Source organism: Brassica napus, chromosome A8, assembly GCF_020379485.1.
Source record: "Brassica napus cultivar Da-Ae chromosome A8, Da-Ae, whole genome shotgun sequence".
Taxonomy (NCBI): Eukaryota; Viridiplantae; Streptophyta; class Magnoliopsida; order Brassicales; family Brassicaceae; genus Brassica; species Brassica napus.
The window spans coordinates 3,517,670-3,538,288 of NC_063441.1; the positions used below are offsets into that span (position 1 = coordinate 3,517,670).

General features: G+C 38.5%; 6 protein-coding genes across 11 annotated transcripts in view; 1 reads left to right on the top strand and 5 right to left on the bottom strand.

The window, feature by feature from the left end:
* The window catches only part of LOC106360558 (tRNA-specific adenosine deaminase TAD2), a 98,357-nt gene extending 83,635 nt beyond the window's left edge, over positions 1–14,722 (bottom strand). The window contains exons 1-2 of the mRNA XM_048737597.1: positions 14,708–14,722; positions 14,549–14,599 (exon numbers count right to left, since the gene is read on the bottom strand). The gene's annotated coding sequence lies outside the window, so the exon portion shown is untranslated. The remainder of the gene's footprint in view (positions 1–14,548; positions 14,600–14,707) is intronic.
* LOC111200012 (protein CIA1) lies at positions 5,008–10,829 on the bottom strand. Of its 2 annotated transcripts, XM_048737595.1 has the most exons (12): positions 8,462–10,829; positions 8,268–8,382; positions 8,056–8,199; positions 7,088–7,980; positions 6,822–6,968; positions 6,344–6,726; positions 6,198–6,263; positions 6,043–6,114; positions 5,852–5,914; positions 5,706–5,773; positions 5,497–5,580; positions 5,008–5,231 (listed from the first exon to the last, which is right to left on the bottom strand). In XM_048737595.1, exons 4-6 carry the CDS (start codon positions 7,301–7,303, stop codon positions 6,496–6,498), a joined length of 594 nt encoding a protein of 197 aa, XP_048593552.1. In that variant the 5' UTR covers positions 7,304–7,980; positions 8,056–8,199; positions 8,268–8,382; positions 8,462–10,829; the 3' UTR covers positions 5,008–5,231; positions 5,497–5,580; positions 5,706–5,773; positions 5,852–5,914; positions 6,043–6,114; positions 6,198–6,263; positions 6,344–6,495. The 2 variants fall into 2 exon arrangements, with proteins under 2 accessions (XP_048593552.1, XP_048593551.1); XM_048737594.1 differs by having other exon boundaries at positions 5,497–5,773.
* LOC106444902 (signal recognition particle 43 kDa protein, chloroplastic) lies at positions 11,093–12,503 on the bottom strand. Its single transcript, XM_013886333.3, has one exon. It carries the CDS (start codon positions 12,393–12,395, stop codon positions 11,253–11,255), a length of 1,143 nt encoding a protein of 380 aa, XP_013741787.3. The 5' UTR covers positions 12,396–12,503; the 3' UTR covers positions 11,093–11,252.
* LOC106444901 (tRNA-specific adenosine deaminase TAD2) lies at positions 12,864–14,823 on the bottom strand. Of its 4 annotated transcripts, none has more exons than XM_013886330.3 (9): positions 14,708–14,823; positions 14,549–14,626; positions 14,085–14,164; positions 13,961–13,998; positions 13,815–13,881; positions 13,538–13,697; positions 13,375–13,462; positions 13,172–13,275; positions 12,864–13,092 (listed from the first exon to the last, which is right to left on the bottom strand). In XM_013886330.3, exons 3-9 carry the CDS (start codon positions 14,148–14,150, stop codon positions 13,049–13,051), a joined length of 567 nt encoding a protein of 188 aa, XP_013741784.2. In that variant the 5' UTR covers positions 14,151–14,164; positions 14,549–14,626; positions 14,708–14,823; the 3' UTR covers positions 12,864–13,048. The 4 variants fall into 4 exon arrangements, with proteins under 4 accessions (XP_013741784.2, XP_013741783.2, XP_013741785.2 ...); XM_013886329.3 differs by having other exon boundaries at positions 14,549–14,632; positions 14,708–14,815; XM_013886331.3 differs by having other exon boundaries at positions 14,549–14,599; positions 14,708–14,791.
* Positions 14,824–14,925: 102 nt separating this feature from the next.
* On the top strand, positions 14,926–17,224 carry LOC125577000 (signal recognition particle 19 kDa protein-like). Its single transcript, XM_048737598.1, has 4 exons — positions 14,926–15,067; positions 15,282–15,461; positions 15,535–15,634; positions 16,923–17,224. The coding sequence occupies exons 2-4, from the start codon at positions 15,282–15,284 to the stop codon at positions 17,081–17,083; spliced, it is 441 nt and encodes a 146-aa protein (XP_048593555.1). The 5' UTR covers positions 14,926–15,067; the 3' UTR covers positions 17,084–17,224.
* Positions 17,225–17,256: 32 nt separating this feature from the next.
* On the bottom strand, positions 17,257–18,826 carry LOC106444900 (dolichol-phosphate mannose synthase subunit 3-like). Of its 2 annotated transcripts, none has more exons than XM_013886326.3 (4): positions 18,430–18,826; positions 17,769–17,878; positions 17,565–17,672; positions 17,257–17,481 (listed from the first exon to the last, which is right to left on the bottom strand). In XM_013886326.3, exons 2-4 carry the CDS (start codon positions 17,868–17,870, stop codon positions 17,422–17,424), a joined length of 270 nt encoding a protein of 89 aa, XP_013741780.2. In that variant the 5' UTR covers positions 17,871–17,878; positions 18,430–18,826; the 3' UTR covers positions 17,257–17,421. The 2 variants fall into 2 exon arrangements, with proteins under 2 accessions (XP_013741780.2, XP_048593558.1); XM_048737601.1 differs by having other exon boundaries at positions 17,769–17,876; positions 18,427–18,825.
* Positions 18,827–20,619: the final 1,793 nt, after the last annotated feature.

A 20,619-nucleotide genomic window follows, 5' to 3' on the forward strand; every position in this document is an offset into this window, starting at 1 on the left:
AGACCAAAGTGTGAAGGTGGATTGGGAATACGTTTGGCAAAAGAAATGAATATTGCCTTATTAGCAAAATTGGGCTGGAGGCTGCTTAATACGCAAGACGGATTATGGGTGAAGATACTGAGGAAGAAGTTCCATGTGGGAGAAATAGATAATCCATTGTGGCTACAAACACGGGGGACGTGGTCGCCAACATGGAGGAGTTTGATGATGGGGTTACGTGAGGTTGTTATTCCGGGAATGGCTTGGGTGACTGGTGATGGCAGTCGGATTCGCTTCTGGAGGGATAGATGGCTGTTGAAGGAATCTTTGTCTGAGTTAAGTACGGTCGAGGTACCTGAAGAGAGATTAGAGGAACGGGTTTGTGATTTATGGCAGACGGGAACAGGTTGGATACAGGAGAGAATCGAATCTTATATGTCAGAAATGAACCGTCTTAGGTTGGCTTCAGTAGTGCTTGATGAGGTAACTGGCGCTAGAGATAGAATGTCGTGGGGAGAGAGTAAAGATGGCTTATTCACTGTGAAGTCAGCTTATACTTTCCTCACAAGTAACACGGTACCGAGGCCTAATATGGAAGCTTTGTATAGGCGGGTGTGGAGTGTCATAAACCCAGAGAGGGTCCGGGTGTTCTTGTGGTTAGTAAGCCATCAGGTGATCATGACGAACATGGAACGTAAACGCCGACACTTGAGTGAGAATAGTATATGCCCGCTGTGCAAAGGTGGAGATGAGACGATACTCCACGTGCTTCGGGAATGTCCGGCGGCTGCAGGGTTGTGGATACGACTTGTTCCTAGAAGTAAACAGCAACGCTTCTTTACTCTGCCCCTTCTAGAATGGCTATTTGAGAACCTTGCGAAGAGAGAACCGATCTGGGGAGACTCATGGCCCACGCTCTTTGCTTTAACAGTTTGGTGGTGTTGGAAATGGAGGTGTGGTTACGTGTTTGGAGATGAAGGGAAGTGTCGCGATAGGGTTCAATTTCTTAGAGAAAAAGCTCGGGAAGTGGTGGTAGCGAATGATAAGCTTAGTGGACGCAGTCGGGGGAGGGAACGTGTGGAGAGGCAGATATCTTGGCAGAAGCCACCGTCCGGATGGATCAAAATCAATACTGATGGAGCATCTAAAGGTAATCCGGGTCTTGCCACGGCAGGAGGAGTTCTGCGAGATGAGTATGGAATGTGGCATGGAGGCTTTGCGCTTACTATTGGGATTTGCTCCGCCCCTATGGCAGAGTTGTGGGGAGTATACTATGGGCTGTGCATAGCATGGGAGCGTGGTTTTCGTCGGGTAGAGCTGGAAGTGGATTCAGAGAGTGTGGTGGATTTTCTTCGGACAGGGATTAATGATTCTCATCCCCTGTCATTCCTAGTACGTCTGTGCTACGGCTTCATAACAAGAGACTGGATAGTCAAGATTTCGCATGTGTATAGGGAAGCTAATCATCTAGCCGATGGATTAGCTACTTATGCTCTTTCTTTATCATTTGGTTTGCATGTTTTCGAGTTTGTTCCTGATAGCGTTGGTGCTATTTCTTTAGAGGATATTAATGGGGTATCGAGACCTCGGCAGTTTTGCATGTAATTTTATATTTTAAATAAAAAGTAGGGGACTAATGTCTCCTGCAGCTTACCAAAAAAAAAATAAAGAGGTCTATACTAATCTCCAAAGGAAAGTACAGCTCATGGATAGACCTTTTCTCTGGACATTCAAATGAGCCCTAAAGCATGTGCCCATATTCGTGTTAGATGACTAAGATAATTGTGATTTAGTTTCGTGCAGCCGGTGGGTTAAAACTGAAACGTATTAGCGTCCCAATCCCGCCTCCTTACCACCCGACCACAGTCACCCGCCTCATTATTACTGTTCTCGTACCAAAATATATTTTCTAGGAGAATGACAAACAAGAAAAGGAAAAAAACAATGAATTAAGATATACACTGCGCTTCCGTTCGTTCACGTCGGGGATTGCAGAGCCTTGGGATTATGGAGGATTATATTTTGTCGGGGAGTTTCCAAATTGGGATGGGTAACAGTTTTGCCTTTGATTTCCAAAATGTGATAGATAATACTATTTTTCTCACAGTAAATACTGGATTATTGTTTCAAATTCAGGTGGGCTGAGTGGAATGGGATGTACAGGGATGATGTTAGAAAATTTATGAAGGTATACAACGTTAGAATCTGGTATACACCAATGATGTTAGAAGAAGCCTTATTGCAGAAACACTCTTATGTTCCACATTATTTAGGGTATGAAAGGAAGCTTTGCTACTCGGGTTGCAGGATCTTCTGATCTTTACCAGGTAAGTAAGATACATTCAAGTTATTAATTTTTGTTCCAAGTACGTTTCATAACATCATCACATTTACTCGCTTCTCTTATTATATAGGTTAACCAGCAGAATCCTCCTTACCACGGTGTAAATTTCATAATTGCGCATGATGGATTCACATTGAGAGATCATACAATTCTAAGGTACTTTTGATTTCTCGTTGCAGCCTGGATGAGTGTCCATTCCTTACATATCTCTTCTGTAATCTGGAACTGTGGTTCGGAAGGTACAGTTTATAACGTTATCAAAACATTGAAAGTTTCTTGTTTTAGTATTCAAGTTTATACTCTGTTTCTTGTCAGGGGAAACTGGCAGATGAAGAATTTTCATTTAGCTTTGATGATTTCTCAGGTAAAACCATTGCCAACATACATGAATGATATTGTTGTTAACAATCTTATATGAGACCGACCTTGATCAATGATGCTAATGGGAGACGCATATGGACATTACCCGAAATGGTAATAACAATAGCTAATACTGCTCTCAACAACTTCCAGTGGAAAGAGGCAAGTCTTATATCTTATAAGTTAATATGGATGGATTCTCCCCTGTGTAAGGCTGTAACGGTTGTATCGTGGCTTGTTTGTTATTTTAAAATTCAGCTTGAAGCAAAGAATAGCAGAACCATTTTAGGTTCTTTTCAGAGTTGATCAAGTTCCGACATACACCCCATGCATGTGTACTCAAGCACGAAAATTTCCTCAGCAAAGTAACTAATCGTTATCCTCTCGTTTAATCTTTGCGCCTACTCTTATTTGTTTTTTGTGTGGCATGAAGATAGATAATGTTGGATCAAATAAATAGCCCAATGGTTTTTATTTAAAATGTGAATATAAAATGACTTGGGCTAAATGTTATTAAGCCCTAAAATCAAGTCATCTTGTGTATCAGAAATGTTCCACATCGGGGAAGAAGAGGAAAGAAGAGTGTGGAAGCACCGTAGCCTACTGGTTAAGGTTTAAAGGCTTCTACACTCAGGTCTAGGGTTTGAATTCCAGACTATGCAATTTATTGCAGATTACAGGAAATCCAGGAGAGAGTGCTTTATCAAACAATTATGCAGACTACAGGAGAAAGACTTACAAGGGAACTTCAACATGGTGAAAGTAAATCTGGCCAGGCGTGGATCTTCATAGGATGGCTCAGGTGATGCAGTTAGGCGTAGGTCTTCATAAGGCAGGTAGTATTGTTGGTTGTCGAATCGTCTATGTAATCTTTCTCATATCATAATTGTAAGATCATAATAAATCATCTTTAAAAAAAGAGAAAAGAAGAGTTGTTTATATATGTGTTAATGACATGAATGTCCCGCCTGGCCGGCTCGGGTCGGGTCGGGTCTTGGTGGAAAGCCTCTGGTTCAATAAGATTTTTTTTGGACCAACTTAAGCTCAACGTTTTGTCATTTAATTCGGGAAAAAAAACAGCATGCAATTTTATTTAAAACGACAAGCAGTTTGTGTAGAAAATAAAAACGTCATGCATTTTATCCTCTCAAAATTTTTAAACGAGATAAGAGAGAGTCTTAGGGAATAAGTTTCGCAACTCAACTTCCCTCGATCTCCGCGAGATTCTCACCCACGTGCAGCAGCTGTTGCGGGAAGTGGGTTGTCTATGTCTTTTTAAATATCGCCTCTTCTCTTCATTCATTTCTAACTTTTTCCCGTATCAAAACCACAGCAAAAATCCCTTCGCGTAAGTCATAATCCCGAGAGTGTTTCGTGGAGTTTATAGTTCAATAGGGCGATCACGAGTGAGGCCTGATTCGTCTGCCACAGTTGTATCCTGGAACTCTATATTCGTACAGTCCCGTCTCACTAACATAGCAAATATTTTGAGTTAAGGAAAGATATCATATCTGGACTCCATGTCTGTTTGCGAATACGATTTCTTATCGTCCTCGTATTCCTTTTTTATATTCGTCTATTTTCCTTAACTTTGCTTTTATTATATCGTTTATGTCAGTCCAGTTTACCGGCTTCTACAGATAATTTGGACAATCCTGAGAGCAAGTTCCTAGCTTTTACGTAAGACAAAGATGTCTCATTCTCTGTATTATCGCTTCTAACTATTAATAACTATGATTGTTAATGGCAGGCTCCATGATTGTGTAAGCGGCCAAGACGTGTATGCGGCTTTCAACGCCCATGACTACTTTGTCACCGTCGGGAAAACAATGGTTCCGTGTGGTAAGTGTTTTCTTCTTTTTTCATCATCTTTGGTTCTCTGACTTTTCATGACCAGACTCAATTGTCATGTGTTTGCACCAGGCTGACACAAACCTGGAGTCACCAGATGATTTTGTAAAGGAATGTGTGGCTGAGACATACAATGTGGCTCCATTCTCTTCGATCCCTCTCAAGTCCATGTAAAGGAAAGTACATCCTTGGTCTGATCCATAAGTATTTGATTAATATGTAAAATTCTAAAATAGACATCTTCTATCAAAAGATGCAAAAATATATAATTTATTTCGAGGGATTTTTTAAGTTTTCATTCACCCCGAACTCTTATGTATCTTTTTTTCTTCGATTCATCTCTAATAAAGTCTTGCATCATAGTTGAACATGGGAACCAAACATAAATGTCGATTACATGTAAATTCTAATCAAAAGAAACAATATATGTTAAACTAAACATGTGACAGGGCTGTGATGATGCAAACTTCAAGTCTAAGGAAACTATTCAAGAATAAAACATAGCAAATTTAACAAAACATATAACAAATTTTTAAACAAGATAAAAAATAACAAGCTCTCAAGGTTTTGTCTTACATAAACACCAAAGGAGTTTCAAACCTAACCGGAACAAAAAAACCAGTCACTGTTTAGTTGCAAGCTGCCAAATCTTGACCATCCCATCATCACTGGCCGAGGCAAGTAACCGGTTCTCCTCCTGTTTCAGAAAACAACGGCATGCTCAAAATCATAGATACTATGCAATATCATTATCTGGTAAAATACTTAGCCATAAACAAATGTCTCTATCATGTCCTCAAACAATGTCTCTGATCAAATAACAAATCTTTGATATTATGTTTTGACTTCTAAGCTACATTTAAATGATGCCTTTGAACATTAGATCATCATTGCAACCATATATTGACGTATGAAGTTGTATGCATTTGTGTCAATTACTTCATTTGAAACATGGAACTTACACCGGGTGACCATTGGACAGAGTTTACATCCACGTCATGTGCGTTTTCCTTCTTCAGTAACAGAATATATGAAGGTCCATCAGCCTGGTTACACATACAAACAACGTTTGATGTATATATATGGAAAGAAGTTGCCAAAGCCCACACTGAGATAAAAAAAAAAAGGATTTCGGTTTTTGAAGTAAATTTTTAGGTGAAGTTTTTTTTACAGTCATTGTTGCTGTCCACAAACAATCGTATAGCATCATCGCCTGCTCCACTCGCAATAATGTTGTCCCTGTCATTAGGTGTTAATAATACATTCATGCCTTCCTGGTAAACCATATTTTAAGGAAACCAAGAGAGGTGTTAATACCTTGACCAGTGAGCTGAATATATGGTACGATCATGATAACCAGAGAGTGTACAAAGATGAGTCCTGCAAATTCCAAGCAGATTAGCACAAGTTGGACGGAGATATAACTGGAGAAGTTAAAGAACTCTATATTATGTCAAGCTCTGAACTGTAAGGAAAAAAGGAATCCATGTAAGCCATTATAGTCTCACCAATATGCATATGCTTCACCAGAGTGCATCATGGCAATATCTGTCTCCCATATCTTCAAGGTTAGATCGTCACTGCAAGTACCACATTCAAGCGAAACTCGATATTGTCAGAACAGTCAAACAGTATGGCAGACGAAGGGAGAAGATTTACCAACCTACAAGTGACCATCTTGTCCCCTGCAGCATTAAACGAAATGGCCCAAACAGTAGATGAGTGACCGCTGTGTGAAGAATAAACACACATATTATAAATCTGTCTATTAAGAATAAAACTGGAAGGCATATAAAGAAGAGGGTGTACTTGTTGGATTAATCTAAGGTTTTGACACATTGATAATCACCATCATCATCTTCATACCACCACACCTGTGAGTAGCACGCAACTAACGTTAATAAATTTTGTTTTTGTAACAAGTTTCAAGTTTTACATCCCTCCCTGTTAGCCCAACCCAATCAGCATAACTTGATGGTGTTATCAAAACTGCAAGAAAATAAAACATTCATAGTGGGATGCCACTGAACCATCTTCAAATCTTGTGTATGTCCATTTACCACGGCAGCACAATCATATTCATTCGCTCCTCCTAACACTTCCCAAATCCACACGGACTTGTCTCTACTACATGTTGCAAGGTATGAACCAGCTGCATTCCATGATACACTCTTGACTTTGTTTTCATGTCCCTGCATACAATTCCATATATATATATATATATATACGACTGTAGTTGCCAATGCAATTACAAATCAAGGATTGGGGTTGGGGAGTAAGTAAGTACCTCCAAATTGGAAATACACTCAAACTCATCTCCAAAATTCTGCCAAATGGCAGTGGTACCATCAAAACTTGCAGTGGCCAATAACTTTCCAGAGGGAGACCAAGCACATGACCTTACAGTTCTAGTGTGGGTTTCTTCCAAAACTGTCTGAGCAATCACAATATAACCAATAAAGCTTTGGCCTTTTTTTGGGGGGCTAAACTCAAAACTCATGATCAATTTAAAAGGTCAAGAAGCAATAAACTCATGAAGCAATATTAAGGAACCTTGCAAGACCAAGAGTGAGAGAGAGAGTTGTGTTCCCAGATGCGTACAGTGTTATTGCCACTGCAAGAAGCAAGAATGGGTAGAGTACTGACAGGGTTCCAGAAAACGTTCCAAACCCTATCAGTGTGGCCTTCAAGTTTGGGAAGCTCCACTAACTCCAACTTCTCCATCAAATCCATCTGCCCGAAAAACCTACATCCTTGGGGCAAACCCATTTTAAGGCATTAACAGAAAAGTACAAACCCCAAACTTAAATTACACTAGGGGCGGAGCCCCGCGCAAGCGCGGGGATGTTAAAAATAGATGTTGTTGTATGTGAAAATGTTATAGGAGGTGGAGTCTAAGTGTTTGGTTAGTATGCTTGTAGTGATTATCAGAAGAGGTGTATAAGAAGAAGGGTAGAGATGTGTAAATTCATAGTTATGCACACGTATGATGTTGGAAATTCTATTTAAATGAAAATGCTAATGAAGATAGCGCATGCGAAGGGGATGTATATTTCTATACTGCATGTTTACTTATGTTAGGTGTATCATGTACATAACACAGGATCGTATTTTGTAACCACAATACTAAATTTTAAGTCAACCCTTTTAACAATTAAAACTTATAAACTGTTCTCGTCGGATGAGGTCCGTAGCCGTAAACGACTTTGAAAAAACATGGAATAACTGGAAAGTATGAAATAGTATATGCATAGTAATATAAGAAATTGTAAAGAAATGCAAGCAGAGTTTGGATTCACATTTTCATTGCTTAAAAACTCTCATTCACGGGGGTGTATGCTCCACCTTCTTTCACGTCAGTTGTAGATGTGTTGCTGGCAGAAGCAGGAAGTGGATGCTTCCCCACATTTCCCTTCAAAAAATGGTGTTTCCTTGATGTTGCAACTCTGGAGAGAAGTTCTGATGAGGTATTTTAAACATGAGTCACATGAAAAAGTTTAGTTGAGTATAGACTATAATACCTCGGTGTTAAAACTGTCACTGATTGCGAAAATGGTGAAGGTGCGGTGGTCTGGGGAGAAATTGTATGGAGTGACACGTATATGGAAATCTAAATCTTTCCCTCCAAGTTCTGCCTTGAGTTTCTTGCCGACACCACCATTAACCTGCAGTATGTTAGAGGTTTGAGTGATTGTTAGAGTGTTGAGACATGTTGGTGGGAAGAAATAAAAACCTCATCAAGAAGAAGAGCAGCTGCATCTTGCTTAGCGAGCTTAAGCATCTCCTTGTCGAACACCAAAAAAATGGCATAGTTTTTCCCATCATCAACCAATAATTCAACACGGTACCTGAATAAACGAAACATGAGTGATCGAAATGTTAAAATTAGTGTATATTGGTTTTTTTATGAGTATGTAAAGTTCTTACTTTACTACATTGGTGACATTGTGATTAACACATTGGTTGCGGCGGAGAGATGCGGCAGATCTGTCTAGTTTTTTGCTGCAGCGAGTGCAAGAGACATAGTACCAGTCAATTTGGCTCAAGACCTCAAAAATCCGAGAGCCCGAGCCTTGTAAATAAAATAAACTTCATGTGTGTTCACCAAGAGAAAAGATGTACAATTTAATATTAAAATTTAAAGATGAAACATATTTTAACTTTAAGGGAAGCCTATTAGTACCTGCTCGTAACAGTTTCATCCCTAATTTTCTCCATCTAGAATCAAGCTAACATGTGTCAAATTCTATTATTACGACAAAAGGATATGCTAATTCTAAAATTTAACTCAAGTAAAAATACAAAGCTTTTACCTCTTGGAGAAACCTCTTGAATGCATCTCCAACTTGAGTGACAAACTGCGGCGGAATTTTATTCCCGTGCATGTCATAAAGTCCATAACTGAGATAGGAAAAAGCCAGATTATACTTATAAGAGTTGATTTCTATGACAAAAAACTAATTCGTTAAAATATTGGCCTTGACCCTCAAAAATTTTTGAAGGATTTTTATATAAGGATAGGCCCCCAAATTAAGAAAAAAAAAATAATTGAACTTCTTCAAGAAATGTTTATAGCCCCGAAATCTTGAATCCAAGCCTGTGTATATACTATAATAGGACGTACAGGCAGGAAAAGGGTATCTTTCGAGATCATGATCAAACAAGATGGAGTGTTCCCCGCTAGTTCGGTATAGGGTGACCCCTAGACGGCGTATAATAGGAGCCAAGGGGTTGTCATTGGAGACTCCATGTAACCTAGACAACGTTTGAGAAAGGCTTTAGAACGCAAGGCTGTTCAAAACGTATACATCACATATAGATTAAAAAAACTTCACCAAGAAGCTCCCATATCAACAGGACAACTAAAGGAGTAATCAGTGTGGATCGACCACCAATCCTATCGCTTGATTTGAGAACAGTCACGTTAGTAGAAGCTTCATAGAGGTTCCTAGCAGCAGCGAGACCTGATATATCACGATCCCGGAAGACTGCACCACATTGTCCTGCTTCTGGAGAAGCGCTGAGATCGTGCCTGCAAGACATGTTACGATGAATCATTCATCAAATCTCTTTCCAAATTAAAGAAAAAAATTCTTCTATCAGGAAGATCATCAGATTTGGAAAGCAAAAACACATACACACCGCATACAACCCTAACACACAGATTTGATTTTAATCTAAAACCGAAATGCATAATCTCAATTACCATCAGGAAGATCATCGGTAAACGAAATCTTCTTATCCATTGAAGAAACAGAACAGATTTCCGAAATTCGTGAAAAAATCAACTAAACGATCGAATAAAAGAGGAAATTTGAAAATCTGCAGAGATCGGAGCGAAGCTTATCGTATCAACTCATTGTAAAAACGTGAGATCGTATTATTCAATAGCGACGACCCAAAAACGAATAGAACTTTGAGATTAGGGGTCGAAAGACGGCAAGAGTGTATGGCTTCGTTCCCACAGATCTTGCAATTTTGTGATTGCTGCATTTTTTTTTCCTTTTTTTTATAGATTTCTGATGAAGGAAACGGAGGCGTCGACGTGAATACTGGATTCAATGTGAATAACAAATATGGCAGAATTAGAAAAAAAATACATTTAAACCACATGGAAGGTCAAGAGATAACGACTGGGAAGACAAAGAGATAAGATTGTGAATAGCCGAGACGGCGAAGTTAAGCCCTGGTGAAGCACAAAACACGAGTTTCACTAATCTATCAAACCAAACTCATAACCCAGTCGACCAAACAAAACCGGAAAATAAATGGGACCCACAATTTTTATTATTTGCATACGTGGATGCTCTTAGAAGAGAAAAAAGTCTCTCATTATATATATATATATATATATATATATATGATTTCCAACCGACAGAAATAAACCCATGACGATAAAATACAGATACACAATACTAGAGATGTCAAAACGAATAAAAATCAATAGGTCAACTAAACTCAATCCAAATCATAAATCCATATCAAACAATTGGTTAGCCTAAGACACGAAAGACTGCTCGCTGATATTCCAAAGTTCAGACATTCTAAGATGAATATTAATTTAAAATAATATTTATATTTTAGAAGATTAAAAAAAAATTAAAATCGAACCAATATCCAAATTAAACAGATTTAATGTCTTTTTATTAAAAATAATAAAACTAATAATTACATCCCGTACAAGACGCAAATTATTACCTAGTCTTCTTCTAATCCAGAAACTATTAATTTAGGAAAAGTGTCACAATTAGGTCATGGTTTCTTCCGTCCCCGGTTTTCAACCTCGGATATTCCAAATTCTGTTTTAAAAAATGTTAACTTTCAGTCATAAATTCCAAAACTAGTTACTCTGCAGAAAACGATCTTTTCACAAAATGATTTTGTTACAAAATCTGAGCCAACAACTGTTCTTATATCGTCGCACCATATGATCAGAATGGTCAAATCTTTCAATTGGCATAGAAGAACAAATATCAATTGATGGCATTTGCAATAATGTACAAACAGAGCTTGAATTGAGCTATTTTTGTTCTAATCTCAGCAGAGAACTCGCCAGACTAATTAAGAAATGCTTCTTTGTGAAATTAGAATTGACCAAGTGTTCCAGTACTCTCGGCAAATTTTCTAACACATCATTGACAAATGCCCTTTTTGTGAAATATTTAGTTAAAAAGAAAATTTCGATAGAAAGAAACAAAACAAAACAAAAATCATGGCGTTATTCCTTAATTATCCCAAGCTCAAGCTCATTAACAGGTTGAGCCTCTTCTTCTTGTTCGTAGAGTTGCACAAAGCTAATGTCAACGTTCTCCTCAGGCTCCCACGTGGCATCAGCCATATCAGTCCATTTGACAAGATACTCAGTCTTGCCATCGTCCCCCATCCTCTTTCCCATCACCCTCTCCGCCACAGCGTACTCCAGCCCAGCTTCGTAGTCCTTCACCACATCTTCCGCCACGTGTACACGTTTCACCCAGTCGCAATCTCCACCGTCCTTCCATTTCACCAGATACTCCACGTCTTTCCCTCTCCCTCGCTTCTCCAAAATCTCCTCCACCTCCGCGTACTCGAACACTTGATCTTCGAGAATGCTGATCACCTTCTCCAGCCCTATTCTCCGACCGAACTGCATCGGGTTCCCTTTCGGCGTCGTTTTCAGAATCTCCCTCGCCAGCTCTAACGGCGTCAACCCTCTCTCGTCTTCCACCTCAGCATCCGCTCCGAGCTCCACCAGCGCCGCCACCGCATCCGGTTGCACGTACCCTGCCGCCATGTGCAGCGCGGTTAAGCCGCCTCTTATGTCCCGGTGGTCAAGATCGGCTCCAGCTTCGGACAAGAGCCTTACGCACTTGTCGGAACCTAGCCCCGCCACGAAAAGAAGCGCCGTCCTTCCGTTTTCGTCTACCGTGTTGGCGTCGCGGCGACCTTCCGACGATTCGAGAAGCTGAGCGAGTGCCTGGTCGTCGGCTTTCCTCGCGGCGGTCCACCACGGTGTCTCGTATTCGGACACCACGTCTGCTGCGATGTAGCTGGACGGGACCCACGAGGGAGAATGGCCGTCTTTCCACTCGATCAGGTACTCCATGGCGGCTCCGCCTCCTCCTGCCGCCATCCGGCTTCCGATGATTCTGTTGACTTCTCCGTACGATTCGTCGTCGTCTTCCACGAAGGAGGCAGTTTCGTGGTTGTCTCTTTGTACCGCAGCAGGAGATGTAGCTCGGAAAGAGAGCTGTTTGTTTAGGAGTTGTCTGGTCTGAAAGGATTGAAAGGAGGAGAAAGCATAAGATTTGGGTACATGGGGAAGTTTGATGATGCGAGATAGAGACTGACGATGATTAATCACGAGAGATGATGTATCCATGGCCGGCCAGATGCTCAAAAAACCAAACAAACGAAGCAAGGTGACTGTGAGAGCAGTGCAAGAGAAAACAGAGAGAGGGAGAGTTAGCGGCAAGAGAAAACACTAGATTTTCTAGTGGATAAGAAATCTTAGCCATTCATTCATACAATCATGAATCATCCAATGCCCATTTCAAATGGGCCCACCAGAAACATAATCTCACAAGAAACACTCTCCTCTCTTCTGTGTGTTTTTTATTAACAATAAAAACATCCCTATACAGCTTGCTATTTTTTTTTAGTTAACATCAACTATGCATATGTATGCATTGCATTTTGAACACTTGTTTTAGTTGATAAATTAAACCATAACAACCGATACGGATAGTAAAAGAACAAGTCTGTTAGAGTGTTTATGGATAGAAAACAGAGTTCACCTTTTCTACTTCTCATGATGGTCATGTCTAATTATCTACCAACACAAGAAAAAAGTTACAAACAGCAGCTAATTCCTTAAGTAGCTCAAAATTGAAATATCCAACTTAAGAGGTTATACATATGTATTGGATATAACTAACTGATAACGTTCCATATGTAGAATCATTATTCGACAAACTCTACCTCAACTTCTTCATATCCTAATTAAAAACACCAATTTTCGCAACGTGTTCGCCTCTAACCCATCTCTCTTTGAACTACAGGACGGTGTGGCTTTGGGGCTAAAACAGAAAAAAAAAAACTCTTTTTAAAGATGTTTCAGCAAAGAACATAACTGGAGCTAAAGATGAGAATGGTTACCGTTGGGATTGCCTTGCTCGTAGAAACATTTGAAAAGAGAGACAGCTTCGTCTGCCATTATTCCTCCTCTGCACTTGTACCCTTTTCCTCCTTGACCTTGTTCACTATATTAAAAACCAGAGATCACAAACTTCAATTTAACAAGGCAGTTTCTTTATAATAAGGCTGTAGTGATCTTCGAACCTAGAGATGGATAATCTTACGCCTGAGAACTCCCTATGTGAAGTGACAATATGGAACCACAACCCCCAAATTTATCATTTCCGCATCCATAATACACTTCCTTTATACCTTTGATTAAAAAGAATATCATATCAAGAACAAATCAAACAAAAAATTGGTCAAGTTCGGATTAAGAAACCATACCGAAAAACGATAAGGCAGATGCACACATTATGCAAGGTTCACATGTTACGTAAAGAACGCACTTCGAGAATTTCTCAGCGACTTGTGAAGGTGAGAGCCTATCTTTCTGCCATTGTCCAATAAGTTCATCGATTGCTTCCATCTCTGCATGTCTTGTGGCCTTTTCGAACAAAATTAAAACAAACGACTTGATAGTTTAGATGAAGTGACCAACAGACACTCTATATCATCACATTGTTTTATGTTTCTGGAAGTAGTGAAAGTATTGAAAGATTACATTGCGTGTCTCATTAGTTCGGTTTCGCCCTGAAGCGATGATGTTACCCTCCTCAAGAATGACACATCTGATCCAGACAAACAAAAAGATAAGAAATTAATAGATAATGGTGGAGAGAAACACAAACTGGGATGAAGCAAAGTTACCCCACGGGAACTTCAAGAGCTTCTAGAGCAAGCTTAGCCTGCAGTCCATGTAAATCAAACATTGTAACTCTAAAAAAAAGCAACAAACTTTTGGAGTAATAATGGAAGCAGTACTAGTGTTTACCTGGTGCAGAGCAAAACCCATATACTTATGCGACTCCTCACAGCAGTCCTCTTTCACTAGTGCCATAACTTTAAACTTGGCTTTAACCAGAGAGAGTAAAACAATGAAACAGGATCACTAAGATTCAGAATACCCTAACAAATAACAATCGTTGAGTACTAGAGAATGGTTTTTCCTTGGCATATCTATTCTACAGAGAATACCTGAAAGCAAAATCAATTTCTATAACTCCCACTGTTCTTTATTTACTTGTGTGTAAGCTAAACAGTAAACACACAAGAGATGAACATTAGGACTCTAAAGCCTAACCTAATCAGGGATTAGTCTGACAGAACAAAGCATATTTTTTTTTGTGAATTCAAACAGAAAGTCTATGAGCTATGAACGAGGAACATAAAAGTCACAGCGACAACAAAGACAGGTATGGTTTTGACAAACAAAAAAAAATTGATAAAAGAGTTTACCTAAGTCAAAAGTACTTTGTGTGAATCTTTCAGACGAAATCAATCCCCACTCTTTCACGGTACACGAACAAAATAGGTCTAAAACTTGAGAGAGAGAGAGAGAGAGAGCTGAAAAAACAAGATTGGTCTAAAACTGGAACAAGATAGATGATGTCATACCAATCCGTAAGTGTGTCTCTAAATCACAATCGAGGAGGAAGTAAAAGAAAGCTGATGTCTCCGAGTAGCAGAAGAGTCTTTGGTCTCAGGCCCCCTTTTTCTTTTTTGATGAGACAGAATAAGCAAATCAAAATCAATTCCACTTTTTACAGTGCCCCGGTTTATTCTGGTTCGATTTGGTACGGTTTAATTACGAAACGACCAGTCAAAAATCTTTCGAGGTCAAATATATACTAAATACTCACTGGGAAATCTCTCTCTCTCGTTCTTTCTTTCTCCGTCGTGTTTCGTTTCTCTCTCTTCTGCCTCAACGATTATCTGGATCCGAAGCAATCTCAATCCACAAAAGCTTGATTCTAGGTTCGTTTCTCTTCTCTTCTCTTCGTATCAATTCAAGCATCAAGTTATCTTCCTTCTCGCGCGCATGTACACGATTAGGGCTCTCGATGCTTGCTTCTGAATTTCTGAAAAATCGGAAAAGATCTGTGTGATTTATACGGTTTTTAATCGCGTATTAGGTCGCCTGTTGCTAGATTTTTTTCAATTAACCTATTCGGATGTGTTTGATATGTAGATGGAGAATAATGGAATGCTGAACGTGAAGAAGTGGGTAGTGATGTACCCAGTCTACATCAATTCCAAGAAGACTGTAGCGGAGGGAAGGAGAATCAGTTTGAGTAAAGCTTGTGAGAGCCCTAACTGCATTGAGATTAGCGACTGCTGCAAGCATCTGAAACTCCCTAGCGCCGTCGAGGTAATTTTGCCTTTTTTAAGGGAAAAATGATAATTGTTTGTGGCGTTGTCTTTGATTTGATTATTATTCTCAGATTGACAAAGCGTATCCGCGTGATTTCATGCAAGTGGGGAGAGTGAGAGTGCAGTTGAAAAGAGAGGATGGGACTTTTGTCAATCCCGCCATTGCTTCAAGTAAGACCTCACCTCACCTCTGCATTCTTTAGTGTTTCTTATGTTGAATTGAGCTTGCGGTTTTGTGTATAGTATACTGTATTCCTCACAAGGTAGTCTTCATTGACATAGAAAACACTCACATAGTCACATGGAATCTGCTTTTCTTTCTTTTAGTCTTGTTGTGTTTCCTGCGAATGTTGCTTGTTATCTAAACATGAGTTTTGCATATTCAGTTTTGGTCGCTAGTATGAACTTTCAACAATCTTTTGTGGTCTGCTATCTTTTTTTTTCCCATCATCATATCACACCCTGATTTAAACTTCTTTAATGATCTTCAAATTTAATTGTGTCATGTATATCAACACTAATCTTTACCTTTGTTCCGAAGGCTCTATGAGCTGTTCCATTGATCTCGAATTTTCTTTTTTTTTTGAGAAAAAGACCAAAATAGCACTAAATCAAGTTTTTGTTCCCAAACTAGTACTCAAGGTCAAAAGTCACAAAAATAGCACTCAATGGGTGGGGTTTAGGATTTAGAGTTTAGGGTTTAGGGTTTAGAATTTAGGTTTTAGGGTTTAGAGTTGAGAATTGAGGTTTTGGGATAAGATTTCAAATTTTGAAAAATAAAAAAACTTTAAATTTTTCAAAAGATAAAATGCTATTTTGGTCATTTTAGTTTTTGAGTGCTATTTTTGTGATATAAACTTAGAAATGTGCTATTTTGGAGATTTGCCCTTTTTTTTTTATCTGTGGCCAAGTCTCATTTTCCCTTCTTTGTTAAAATAAGCTGTTACATATTTTGTACATGTCAATCTTATGCCCACAGAACGGAACTACAAGTTTTTTGTGCAAGTTGCAGCTTTTGTTTGACGTGTTAGACATTTGTGTTCATTATGATGATATTGTTACTGGAATATGATATGTTTAATCTCTGTTCAGTTCATCTTTTGGTAGGCTCTTATGTTTTCTGCAATATGATCACGGCAAACCCAGATTCAGAAATTAGCTTATTTTGGCCATTTTCAAGACTTCTAATGTGTTGTGTTTGCCGTCGATAATGTTACATTTGTATAGCTAGCTAGACCTTAACAAGCAGCAGAAATGAGGGATATAAAACCATTGTCCAAGTTATTGTTCTTCAGATGTTCTTACTTGTTTTAATCCTATCCATATGCTCATGAAAGAGTGAATATATGATATCTCCATATGGCTTTGCAAGAAAAAGAAACTCCCACCTGTGTATCACTGCTAGGTGTAACTTCATACTATATGATGTGCTCATTGTGCTGATATATAATGTTTGCAGGGAAGCAACTGATGCAGAAAATTGCAGAATTGGTACCGAGACATCCAGAGAGAGTGAAGAAGCAGGAATCTCAGAAAGCGAAGAAGCAAGAACCCCAGGCAACAACATCAACCGCTGGAACTTCATCGAAGTCAGGCAAAGGTGGCAAGAAGAAGCGATAAATAAACAAGCTCTCACTTATTTTTATCCTTCGCATGAGATTCTATGGTTTTTAATTTTACAGACTCACAAAAATGTGTTTGCAGATGTAAAAGATTTTGATGGTTTTTATCACTGTGCTTTGGCTTTTTGGCATCATTATATCAATAGACAAGTACGAATTAAAGAAACAAAAGAAGAAAAAGACAAATTATTATTAGCTGTTGCTTTTTTGCGTAATGTCGTTTGCCACATTACCTCAAAGTAAAGTCAGAAAACACTGTTTAATTCAACTATTCAAACAGACACATGTAAGATCTCTTGCCATAAAGATTAACTATTCTAGTGCTTGGTCATTGTATCAGTCTGATCCGACATCGACCCCTTTGTGCTTGAAGAAGTCCTTGGCCTCTGCAATATCCTGCAACACCAGATTGTAAATACGATTGAGCCAAAAGAGCATGACCGGATCTGGCAAACAAGAAGCCTGTCTTAAAAAGTTACCTGCTGCAAAAGAACTGCTTCTTGGGGACAGGTAGGAAACTGCATTAGGCCGATACCAACCATTAATAGATCATAGCATCCGAGAGACACTACAAAGTAGATCGGTAGCTGCAAAAGCAACATTACCAAATCAGAAGACGATCCTGATATCAAAAGATCAAGTAAAACCAAAAGGGGAAGACATAATCGTCGGTTTTGACTTACCAACCATGTATAGCTGCGAGGAACAATTGCAGCCTGCAAAAGACCAATCCAGAAGGCAGAGATTGCCACCAAGAGGCTCAATATCTTTACTATATGCTTCATATTTTTACCTTCAAATAAACATGCAAGTGTGTGAAATATAATCACTGAAAGAAACTCGGAATATTTTCATGCATTCTCCTAGAAGTTGTAAAGCCAAACAGGATCAAAGTAAAACCAAACAGGATCAACAAATAATACTACATCTCGAAACCTGGTCAGAAACTCAAAACCATAAGACGAAATCAGTAATAGCAACCAGTTGCTACAAGATGAGAATCATGAGATCTAAAACAGAAGAAGCAAAAGGCATATTTGTTCTGTTGGGTTACAGCATTTACTAACACAGAGCGATCAAGTGTACGAGAACATCACGAACGAATATGATTAGTGCAACCTTAATCATAAGAAACATGACGTGCTCAATAACTAGCTTACACAGTCGTCAACGGGTAAATTACCAAATCAAATCAAAGTTAAATTCATGGAAAATCAATAGAATTACCAAACAAATCGATCCGAAAAAGGGGAATGTTCTCTAAAGTGAAAGCAGATTAAGCGATAAATGATCCAGACACAAACAAAATCGAGGAGGAGGAGGAAACGAATAAACGGCACTTACAGATGATAGATGAAATATCGTAATCGATAAAATCAGATCGAGGGAAGTACAACAAAAGTCGAACAGAACAAGCTCCGGACTTGTGTTCCTCTGGTCTAAAAGTATCTTTAATCAGAATTTCGGTTCTCCGTATATCGGTTTGATTCGGTTTCAGATCCAATTCAAATTTTTAAATATATACACACGGTTTTTAGATCCTCGCACGGTTTGATTAAGGATTTTCTATTTTCAAGCCAACTCTATACGATCAAGAAGATTAATGGGAGTGCATCGAATAGAGGTGAACCATTGGAAAAAATTTATTCGGACATACTCTTGCGAATTCTAACATACTCTCTACTTTTAGTGCACTAAAAATTTCCAATTTTATCCTTACGTTTTCCCTTCTCAATTGAAAAAAGAGGAGAAACATATAAGATTTGGAGAAGAATGGATTCGAAGAAGAAGAGATTCGAAGAAGAGAAAATTCGAAGAAAAACAAAGGAAAAGCAGAACAATCGAAGAAGAAAAAAATTAAAGACAAAAAAGATTTGGATCGAGGAATGAAAGAAAAGAGAGAAAAAGAGAAGAGATAAAAAAAAAAGAGAAAAAGAAGATGAAGTATGGAAATGAAATCTAGATCTGTAGAGATAAGAGATAAAATTAGGTTTAGTAGCATGTTGTATAAATAAATAGATTCATATTAGATATATTGGATTTTTTTATCAGATTTTGAATTAAAAATAAATGAAAATGAAATGAGTTAAAAGAAAGAAGTACTGGAAAATACTTTTTTTTTTTGAAGAGTACTGGAACAATTGATTCCATTGGTTAGGGTATCCAAAAAGACCCGTTCGGAGTGTTTTTGGTCAACTTTTGCTTTCATTAAGTATAATAGGCCAAAAAGCCTCTTTACAAGTGAATATTCCTGTTAAAAATGTGAAATACAGACGAAGTCCTATCTCTTATTTCTACAATTCCAAACATTGAAGATAAGGGTTTTTGCATGTGGGACATGTGTCGATGATGGAGCCTCGCATTTTCTGGAATCGGGTAGAGACGACACCGATGCCACCGCCGGCTGCATGTCGGCCAAGAACCACCGGCCTTTCTCACCACTCAGATCGATTCACTTGCTTGTTCCTTCTTCTTTTTATCACCGTAGATCCAAAAAAAGCTCATATTCAAACTGCCAGAGATAAAATCCCGTGAGAAACTTTAACAGAAATAATAACAAAATCGTGCTGGAACTTCCTTAAGAAACTCCAACTTATCTGAATCTGTACTTACTCCAAATACTTCATCAATAACCTTTGATCTTCACCATTAAGGAGACTTCACTTAAGACTGAAAGCCAAGATTGATTCATGGTTTGATGAAAAGACAGAGTATGACTAGCGAAGAAAACCTGAGACTTTCTAGATCATTTGGAATATGAAATCAACCAAGAGAAGAGAAACAAAACTTAAATCCGATCCTAAGATTAGAATTTTATTTTATTAAATCAAACCAGAGTTGGAGAAGAAGATAGAAAGTAGAAGAACATCATCCGACTGGTTTGAAAACACAACAAAAATATTTGCCTAGCGATATTCAAAATCGCCTATGCGAAAAGATAATTGGCCTTAGCGAACAAAAGGATCGATCTTTCGATCGAAAACAAAACAAAAAACTCTCTCTTCTTCATCCTTCTGAAAGATACGGAGACTGTTAATAAGGATGCGAAGAGAGAGTGATTCTCTCTTTAGATGTGTGGAAACTCATTCGGAGTTATCTAATTTGACTCTAAATCGAGTAGTTTCCATTACGTTTGGTTCGATATTTTAGATAAATTTTGGTGTGGTGTGAACTGAGAACCTAGCTTTCCAATTTGGGCTGAGACTATGGCAAATAGGCCCAAGATTTTGTTTTGAACAAAGCAACGTCGTAAAGGAAAAAAAAATGAGATCTTCTGACCGACTGATTATAAGTGTTTAGATAGTTTAATTCACGATCATAAGTGTTAATATTTTTGTTTGGATTGGGAGTATTGTATTTTTTCAAAATTATGGGAAAGTTTGGGATTATTAAGTTTATGCAATTGTTAAAAAAACAGAAAGCTTAGCTCAAATTATCATAAATAATGTAAGAAAAAGATTAAGTCTTTTGAAGAAGAGAAGCTGCGATGTGGACCATTTGAAAGAAATAGCCTGAAATTTGTAAATATTAAGT

What these genes read in the sequence shown, in the direction of transcription:
- LOC111200012 (XM_048737595.1), bottom strand. Translation starts at nt 7,303, where the DNA reads ATGGGTTTGCCCCAAGGATGTAGGTTTTTCGGGCAGATGGATTTGATG. An exon ending in CTCACTCTTGGTCTTGCAAG is followed by an intron (nt 6,969 to 7,087) that starts GTTCCTTAATAT and finishes GTGATTGCTCAG; the next exon opens with ACAGTTTTGGAAGAAACCCA. An exon ending in AGTGTATTTCCAATTTGGAG is followed by an intron (nt 6,727 to 6,821) that starts GTACTTACTTAC and finishes AATTGTATGCAG; the next exon opens with GGACATGAAAACAAAGTCAA.
- LOC106444902 (XM_013886333.3), bottom strand. Translation starts at nt 12,395, where the DNA reads ATGGATACATCATCTCTCGTGATTAATCATCGTCAGTCTCTATCTCGC.
- LOC106444901 (XM_013886330.3), bottom strand. Translation starts at nt 14,150, where the DNA reads ATGGCACTAGTGAAAGAGGACTGCTGTGAGGAGTCGCATAAGTATATG. An exon ending in TGGGTTTTGCTCTGCACCAG is followed by an intron (nt 13,999 to 14,084) that starts GTAAACACTAGT and finishes CATGGACTGCAG; the next exon opens with GCTAAGCTTGCTCTAGAAGC. An exon ending in ATCTGCCTTATCGTTTTTCG is followed by an intron (nt 13,463 to 13,537) that starts GTATGGTTTCTT and finishes TTTTAATCAAAG; the next exon opens with GTATAAAGGAAGTGTATTAT.
- LOC125577000 (XM_048737598.1), top strand. Translation starts at nt 15,282, where the DNA reads ATGGAGAATAATGGAATGCTGAACGTGAAGAAGTGGGTAGTGATGTAC. An exon ending in AACTCCCTAGCGCCGTCGAG is followed by an intron (nt 15,462 to 15,534) that starts GTAATTTTGCCT and finishes TATTATTCTCAG; the next exon opens with ATTGACAAAGCGTATCCGCG. An exon ending in CAATCCCGCCATTGCTTCAA is followed by an intron (nt 15,635 to 16,922) that starts GTAAGACCTCAC and finishes TAATGTTTGCAG; the next exon opens with GGAAGCAACTGATGCAGAAA.
- LOC106444900 (XM_013886326.3), bottom strand. Translation starts at nt 17,870, where the DNA reads ATGAAGCATATAGTAAAGATATTGAGCCTCTTGGTGGCAATCTCTGCC. An exon ending in CTCGCAGCTATACATGGTTG is followed by an intron (nt 17,673 to 17,768) that starts GTAAGTCAAAAC and finishes TTGCTTTTGCAG; the next exon opens with CTACCGATCTACTTTGTAGT. An exon ending in AAGCAGTTCTTTTGCAGCAG is followed by an intron (nt 17,482 to 17,564) that starts GTAACTTTTTAA and finishes CTGGTGTTGCAG; the next exon opens with GATATTGCAGAGGCCAAGGA.